Source organism: Asparagus officinalis, chromosome 6, assembly GCF_001876935.1.
Source record: "Asparagus officinalis chromosome 6, Aspof.V1, whole genome shotgun sequence".
Lineage (NCBI taxonomy): Eukaryota > Viridiplantae > Streptophyta > Magnoliopsida > Asparagales > Asparagaceae > Asparagus > Asparagus officinalis.
Genome location: NC_033799.1, coordinates 71,138,670 through 71,147,688, shown reverse-complemented (window position 1 = coordinate 71,147,688; position 9,019 = coordinate 71,138,670). Strand labels below are relative to the sequence as shown.

Genomic DNA, 9,019 nt, shown 5'->3' with positions numbered 1-9,019 from the left:
ACAACTTAGGTTAGGCCATCATGTTCATATCTAATTTGGTGTGCCCCCTTGGGTATGCTTCAGGCTTTCCTACAGCTTAGGATGAGTCTTAGACACATGAAGGAATTAATATAAAAGCTGCCTGATATATTCGAATAGGATTGACATCATATATCTATATTCCTCAGGAAAAAGATTGTGAAATTGGAGTTAAGTTTTTAGCTATATCTTCAGCATCTGTGTCTACAACTCATCAGATCCATCCATCTAAATTAGATTGCACTTTTCCGTTCCTGGTGGTATCAAAATGCCGTTGTGTCTGGATATCTTATCCGTCTCTTCGGGAAAATGAATATATCCAGAAAAGATTTTAAGTTCAATACTTTTTTTTCTCTCCACTCAGACTAATCCACCTACTTGGCTTTTTGTATTTGTATTTAAAGCGAGTTGTGTATCTACTCCAATGATACTATTGTTTCGGACCATTATGAACGAAGATCCGGGTAAGATATGCACCTCTTCAGGAATAAGAAAACTGATCCACTTGCATTTGGTATTTCAGACTAAATTCTTTTGCTTCTCGATATTCAATCAAGTCTTCTTTTTTTACTATTGAATCCACCTCTAAGGTCCCATATTTAGTAATTCCCGAACTTTTTCTTCTATATCGTGGATCATCAAAATAAGCAATAATACTATTTCTACGTAAAATACCATTTATGAGTATTTCAATCGAAATACCAAAAGAGGGTATTAGTTCTTTCTCTCGTTCTTGATCATATTGTAATAGTATTTCAATCGAAATACCAAAAGAGGGTATTAGTTCTTTCTCTCGTTCTTGATCATATTGTAATCGGATGAGAAATCTATTTCTTCGCCTTTTCGCCAAGAAATCATAATTTTCTTGGAGAATCAAAGGATATATGAAATTCCAATATCTTGAATTGGGACCAAGAAAAAAAAGGTTTCTATAGAAGATGCTCATGATTCCCTAAAAAGAAAATCATTTCTTTCAATACTCACTCATTGTTAGTTAACAATCCTAATGGTTGGATTGTATGCTTAATTCTGATAGGAAATAAAATAGTAAAATGATTGTTCATCGAATGACTATTCATCTATTATATTTTCATCAAATAGGATAGGAAATAAAATAGTAAAATGATTGTTCATCGAATGACTATTCATCTATTATATTTTCATCAAATAGGGAGCATGAAGACTATGAAAAATGGTGGTTCAATTCGATGTTGTCTAAGGAAAAGTTGGAGCATAAGTTTGGGCTAAGTAAATCAATGGATAGTCTTAATGTTGTTGGACATACCAGTGGAAGCGAAGAGCCTATTCTAAATGATACGGAGCATAACATTCCTATCTGGAGTGATAGCGATAGTTATAATTTTAGTAATATTGATTATTTATTTGATATCAGGGATATTTGGAGTTTTATCTTGGTATGCTCCAGGCTTTCCTACAACTCAAAAGGATGAGTCTTAGACACACGAAGGAATTAACATTAGAAGCTGCTTGATATATTCAAATAGGATTGACATCATAGATCCATATTCCTTGGGAAAGAGATTGTGAAATTGGAGTAAAGTTTTCAGTTATATCTTCAGCATCTGTGTTTGCAACTTATCAGATCCATCCATTTAAATTAGGCTGCACTTATTGAGGGTGGGGACAGGTAAGCTTACAATTTCACCCTAAGTAGCCGTGACTTTCTCTACCTTGATGAGTAACGTAGAAATTGAAGATTACCTACTCTAATGTGTAAATGTAGGATTTACTCATGGTAATTGGTTATAAATACAATGAAGAGAAATGTTTTTGAAAAGTTACTGAATTTTTTCTTGAAAATTTAATGTAGCTTCTTTGTGGTGGCATTTGTTCCATTATGCTGACCAATATTCTAAAAAGTATCCACCTAGGCCTAAGCGGTCCTTTGGCCTCTCAGAAGCGACCTGATTGGCCAGTCTAGGTGTCCATCACGCCTAGGTGGCGTCTAGGTGCTGCATAGGGTTGAGCAGTCAGCCTAGGCTCACCGCTTAGGTTTTTATTAAAAAACCCAAGAACGGCCCAAATCAGCCCATAATTTAAACCAAACTAATATTTTATACCCAAACTCGACCCACAAACTTAAAACCCAAATCCTAACCTAAACACTCGTCTCGTCATCTCTCTCTCCCCACTTTGCAGTTGTAGCTACCGAAACCCAAACCCTATCTTCCTTCTCCAGAAATCCTAAACACCCTCTTGCAGTCGCCTCTCTGACTTCCTCTCTTGCCGCCCGACTTCCTCTCTTGCCGCCACATCTTCCTCTCTTGCCGCCCGATTTCCTCTCTCGCCGCAGATTCTTCCTCTCTCACTGCCGCAACTCTTCTCTCCCAGACGCAGCTTCTCCCTTGCCGCATCACCTCCCTTGTCGCTGCTCCTCACACGTCCCCAAACGCTTAGGCGTCGCCTAGGCACTAGGCACTGGCTCAATTGCCTAGTCTAGCGTCTTCATTAACGTTGATGCTGAGCGTGAAGAGCTTGAGTTAAATCCCATGGGATAATTATATGGACATTTTTTTTAATATTTAGTTGGTCTAACATAAGAAGAGAAAGCATCTTTAGACTAAAATCAGGCTAGTTAACATAGGACGCTACAGTTCATTTTGAAATTTAAATCCATGTATGTGTTTAATATTTGAAATATTTATTTTAGTGGGTCCTTAGATAGGTAAGCACACTTTGGATTATCCTATTCGTTCATATAAACGTGAAGAAAAAATTATCCCTTACCCTATCAGTTTAGACCAACTTGTAACAAATCTTATTCTATCAGTTAGAAAGTCTTAGAGATAAATTTCTTACGCATATGGGTTGGTTTTTTTGACTTGGGATCACCAATTTCCTGACAAAAATAGTAGTCACCCTGTGCTCTATTAGATCTCCTCTACCATGTCTCTTTTCTTCCTTTCAATTTCTCTTGAAACAAAGAGTAAGAGGGTGGTTTACAATCCATATGCTTTTGCGAAAAGAGTAAGATCATGTTCTTTTTCAACATTTAATGTCAAAGACTTCTAATTCAAAACCGTCTTAATTTCAGTCATCTCCTGACATGCCCTATCAAGCTCGTTGGTCTCATGGTCCGGCTCCTCCACCCATTCACTCTGTTCCACTAACTATGCCATTGCAACAGCAACCACAGAAGCAACAGCAGCAACCACAACCTCAGCAAGTTGACAACAGAATGCCTTCTCAATTTGGTAGCAGTCACCCAGCAGAGATCTCAACTGTTAAAGATCGGTTCCATGATCCCCGTTCTTCTACATCTGGCAACAGTAATAGGAGTTTCTCTGTTACTAATGAACTCCGTATGGCTGAACCTCCAACTGCGAGCAACAACAAAAGTTCAAACAATTTGAAGAGCTCAACCACTAGCAGCAACAACGGAGCTCAGAATGCCACATCATCTTCGTTCAAGCCCCAAGTATCACAGAAACAACAATCAGCTTCATCGGGTCAACAACAATACCTTCATCCAATTGGTTCTCAGAAGACATCAACAGGTGAATGGCACCATCGCAGGATGGGATATCAAGGTCGAGGCCAGGGTTCAGACAAGGGTTTTGCTCCTTCAAAGATGAAGCAAATATATGTGGCCAAGTCCACAACAAGTGGAAATGTGACGAAAAGCTGAGACCTAGGTTGTTGGTTTAGCACTGTTAGAAAATGACTCATCGGCCTTGTGGCTCGATTAGTTTGGAATTTGTAGATGATATATAAGGGAGGGAGTATTAAATGCGTTGTTAGATTGGATTCTGGCAGTGGAATTAAGGAGGTAGTGGATGGATAAAAGGAGAGCATTGGCTCCTATTGTAGATGTAGGATTCTGTTTTGATGCGTAAGAATATTTTCCAGGATATTGTGCTATCACAAGTAGTATAATTATGATTCTTTTGGATTTGAGGGATAATGTAGCAACAGTTGTATGCAATCAAGGTGACATTTCCATCACTTTGTGGAATGAATCAAATGGGGGTTTGTTTGTTCAACTTGCACTCTCTAATCTTTCGTTGTGTGCTGTTAATAGTTGACATCCTCTCTTGCGCGAGGTTGACAGGGTTCCATCTTTTTCATCGGACCAAGGTGAGGTTCCATCTGTCTAAAGTTCCAGTCGCGGTCAGATATTGCTATTTATAGGAGTATTTTCACAGTTTTAGACGGATCCTATTTCTGCCCGTTTCCATATGTAGCAAATGCTTTTTTTAATAAACATGTCAATTGTAACGCTTGAAGCCAATATGCAAATATATGCCTAATTACGGTAAGAATACAGATTGAATATGTACTATGAACGTCCGGAGTCCACGTAGCCTGTGATGAAACTACAAAGAATTCGTCCAGCCACTTTACAGTTTCTCACTGAAAGAAAAAGGAGGAAGATAAAACTGCAACCATGCGTTCCTCATGATGCTGAGTCAAAGAGAGTCTGGATTATGGTTCTATTCCAAGGACTCGAAAGATGTGTTAAGAGGTTATCGATAGGTCCGGTGTGCGTTACGTTGGCTTGGACGAAGATCCCAAGCATTGCTATCATTGCCAATCGTCCTGCAATCCGTATTCAAATCTCAATTACGATCATACTCCATGTTCCATAGGCGAAATATAAATCTGAAAAGTTCAGTGACTTCACCATTCTTGATCTCCTTGAGCTTCAAGTCATTCGCATTGCGAATATCTTTAGCCAGGCCAAGAGGATTTAGCAAAGGTCCACCCGGGTACCTGCTCACAACAAATTTTTTTTTCCAGAAACAGTTTGAAAACAGCGACATTTTATATTGCATGAGTATAAATTTACCCAGGTTCTAATCCTTCTAGTGCAGCTTCCAGGCCAAAAAAGGTGCCTTCTTTGGCTTGTGAGCCAGGACTGATGAAATCCATGTATCTTTTGGTTTCTACGAAACTGTGATCGCCAGTAACCAATTACGGCACAAGAAAAAGAGAATTATCATGAAATTGTGCAAAAATTGTGATTGATTATTCTATTACCCCATTAGAAGAAGCTGGACGATGAAAAGTGCCTCTGTACTCGCAAACTCGAATTTTACAGCGCCTGCTTCATACCATACTGGCAGTTTACTGATTCCTGTAACGCGAAGTAACTGCAAGCAATGACATGGTTCAAATTATTTCATGTAGATAACTGTGTAATGTTAGACTGAAATATGCTGAATCTTGAAATATTTCTTAAGCAATTTTGTGGTTGAAATTCATGGTCCTCTCTGATTTACGTGGCAAAGTTCACATCTGGATATATGATATAAGAACAGAGAAAAATAATGTTTTGATCCTGTACAGTCATCGCAAGCGATAGATTCCGTCAATAATGGTACATATATGCCATCACTTAGATTATATCACACATATGACAACTGCTCAATTTCATCAAAATAACTTGTATTTGAATTGCAATGCTCTCAATCTTTCAAACTAGGCTTCATCATTTCTAAAAATGTTTCATGTATATGTATATATTTCAGATCTAAACATCAAAGATAATACAATCTTTTCATCTTACATCTGTGAAAAGAATACCGGCAACTCCAGCCATGGCAAACCGACAATGCACCAACTCAGCCTGTACATACCATCTCAAGCTCTTTGGATCCTCACCCAACCCCAATGGGTCAAATCCAAAGTCCCCAGAAAGACTGCGTATCATACAAATATTTTTATTAGCAGCGATCTTCACGTCTATTCAGTTCGATCTGTGACTTTGGTCTAGCAAAGACATAAGATGAGACTTAGTCCTACATATTGGACATTGGACGAGTAGTTAGATGAATAACCAAGCTCGTATACACTTGGATTCATGCATCATATATACAAATATTACTGTAGTAGCGTCTAACACCTATTCTGTTCAATGGTAAGATTTGGTCCCATATTGAGAAAGCAGTCAGACAGATATATGGTTAAGTACGCTCAGATTCTTGACTCAAACAGGATTACATCATTTTGAGTCAATTAGGAGAATGCAACCTGACCTGCCATCGAGATGCGGGGGCGGATCGAGGCCAGGGAGCCAAGTGGGCCGATGAGCCTGAACTACTACCTGTGAACGCAAAGTCCGTGTGGAGACAGGCATTGACGTGCACGGGAATTTGGAGGAGGCAATGGTGGGAGGAGGAAAGAAAGCTGCTGCATGGGTTGCCACAGCCGAAACATCGCTGAGCACCATTGTTGGATTGGGGCTCAAAGAAGTGAAGGATTTCTGTGCAAGATAGCTGATTGATTATCATGTTGTGGTTTTTGAGTGGTGAGAAATAAAGCACTGCAAGTGGGAGATGTGAGGGATGTGGACTGCATTTTTCATTTCGTCTCAGATTGTCTTTTGTATATATATATAGTATAGTTATATATATATATATAATATATTATATATATATTATATGAGATATATGGGTATTACTTGGGCCAAGGATCCTTGGTAGTGATGTGGACACATCTTGTCGCATAACATCACACCTTGAAGTTGGTCGAGGCTCCATCTTCAAGGTGTGATGTATGGACAAGATGTGTCCACATCACTACCAAGGATCCTTGGTACCAAGTATACCCATTTTTCTCTATATATATATATATATATATATATATATATATATATATATATATATATATAGAGCAAGACTCCTATCAACTTAAGTTGATGTCTACCAAAGTTTCTAGGCCACACATATATTAATATAAAACATCTTTTTATATAATACATGGGATGCCTAGGCAATATGAGGTTTAAAAACTTTGGTGGACACAATATTTGCTATCCACTTAAGTGATAGGAGTTTTCACACACACACACACACACACACACACACACACACACATATATATATACATATATATATATATATATATATATTATATATATATGTATATATATATATATATATAATTATATATTATATATATATATGGAAAATTGTTCCTAATGTGACAACTTAGATAATCATCTAAGGACGCGGCCTAAAAGTCACATGATTGAGCTACAGTGTGGATGATCCCGCCTCCGTTGAACTTGATCTACATATGTTCTAAAATCTCAACACACCAAGTTTGGGGGTGAACCCATCGTCGTTTGACTCTCCGTCGAGCCAAGTGAAAAGTTCTATTCATTCTCTGGGGAGGTTAGTGCGCAGGGAGTCGTAGAGGCTCGTATGCACAACGTACCAGGTCGGCATTCGGTTTCGGGCGCTGTAGAATCCAGGTTCCTCCGACCCCGGGCCGCGCTCCGAAGACGGCGACGCTCGTGGCCCTCGGTCGTAGCTCTCTGGCGGCGACAGAGGCCGGCGGCGGCCAGCTCCGATGACTGCCACGTGGCGCGCGGATGAGGGTGGCGAGAGGCGGAGATCGGCATGGATGGGGATGGATAAGCAGCGGCGTGAATGACCATAATAAACACTAATTTTAGGGGAGCTCCGATTTTGGGGCTCCGATTTTGGGGCGGGGGACGGTTGCGTGCAGAGGAGGAAGGGAGGGACCGATCTCGGCGCGGTGACGATTTAGGGAGGCTCCGATTTGGGGGAGAGAGAGAGAGGGGCTGAAAGATAAGGTCACGAGCAGTTCCACAGAGACATTTTATTAACCGCCCTCTGTTGATAGTTGCGATTTTTTTGGCAAAAAAACCAGTTCTGCGGGGCTCAAATGAGGCTAGGCGAGGGGCCAATTAGGCAATACGTTCGGCCCGAATGTCTGTATTTATATATATACTATATATATAATAATATATATTATTATATAATATAGAGAGAGATGAGAGAGAGAGAGAGAGAGAGAGAGAGAGAGAGAAATTCTTATGTCAACTTAAGAGGACTATCCACAAACTTTCTATCGCATTGATAATACCTAAGAGATCATGGCAATTATATCATTAATATATATATATATATATATATATATATTCATATATACTATATATATATATTATATATATATACTATAATATATGATATAGAGATGAGAGGAGAGAGAGAGAAGTAGATAGGCGAGCCGAGAGAGGAGAGAGGACGAATGTAAGGAGCCAAAATACTATACGTGGAGTAGTTTGAATTACAAGTTGGTTGAAACTAGTCCAAATTGTATGTGCATTTCACTTGTCATTGCTTGTTTGGGTAAAAATGTTGTTATTGACAAAATAATGGCTGGCAACATATAATATCTATATGCTGCGTGTAATTAGAAATAGGACTATAAGGAGAGTTTCTGATTGTAATATAGATGAAAATGTTAAATATTACAAGTGAAAGTAATAGAAAATGGACAATCATCTTTATGATGAATATTTAGAATTCTGTAATTAAAGAGAAGTATCCTTATATTGAAAAATAAAAATCGTGGTCATTAGGTTCATTCAATGGAGTCAATTGAACCCTACTGGTTATGCTTGCAGATGAAATCATGCATTCTTTTAGCATGCAAAGTTCATTACTTATTATATTAGCCATTTCTTTGACTATAATGATCATCCAATATAAGGATTTATGTAAGACTGAAATGAATAGGTGCTTCTTAGCAAGTCATGCGTCTATATAGGATTGAATTTACCCTTGGAATGGAATCTTACGGACAGTTGAGATGCATGTTTCATATAAAGCGTTCACCAGAGAGGTAACTTCCATAAGTACGAACCGCAGGAGAGCATTTCAAGTGCTATAAATATGCTAAAGTTTAGCATATTAAGCTATTAACTTCTGGTATTCCGTACATGATGCGACCTGTGATCGCATATCCTAAAATAGATGGATGTGTTCTATTGCTTACCATTATTATTATTAGTTTTGCTATTTGTTTGCTATCGTTCACACGCTTCCTCTACTTTTCTTCTTTTCTTCTTTGTCTCGCTGCAGATGATGCTGCTCTTGTTGAAGTTAATCCTAATTCTAAAAGGATTTGAGATAGTTATCTCTAAAAATTATAGTCATATTAGAATTCTATTATAAAACACTTTATAAAGCTTTTAAATAAGCATTCATGCATCCTTCTACCTAAG

At 38.4% G+C, this 9,019-nt stretch overlaps 2 protein-coding genes across 2 annotated transcripts in view; one reads left to right on the top strand and one right to left on the bottom strand.

Annotated features, from left to right (window-relative positions):
* Positions 1 to 4,022, top strand: part of LOC109844497 — a 16,686-nt gene extending 12,664 nt beyond the window's left edge. Inside the window, exon 7 of the mRNA XM_020413551.1 lies at positions 3,074 to 4,022. Within this exon, the coding sequence (XP_020269140.1) occupies positions 3,074 to 3,667 (594 nt within the window). The 3' untranslated portion in view covers positions 3,668 to 4,022. The remainder of the gene's footprint in view (positions 1 to 3,073) is intronic.
* LOC109844498 (photosystem I chlorophyll a/b-binding protein 5, chloroplastic) lies at positions 4,271 to 6,283 on the bottom strand. Its single transcript, XM_020413552.1, has 6 exons — positions 6,018 to 6,283; positions 5,549 to 5,681; positions 5,020 to 5,132; positions 4,829 to 4,933; positions 4,664 to 4,752; positions 4,271 to 4,578 (listed from the first exon to the last, which is right to left on the bottom strand). The coding sequence occupies exons 1-6, from the start codon at positions 6,209 to 6,211 to the stop codon at positions 4,436 to 4,438; spliced, it is 777 nt and encodes a 258-aa protein (XP_020269141.1). The 5' UTR covers positions 6,212 to 6,283; the 3' UTR covers positions 4,271 to 4,435.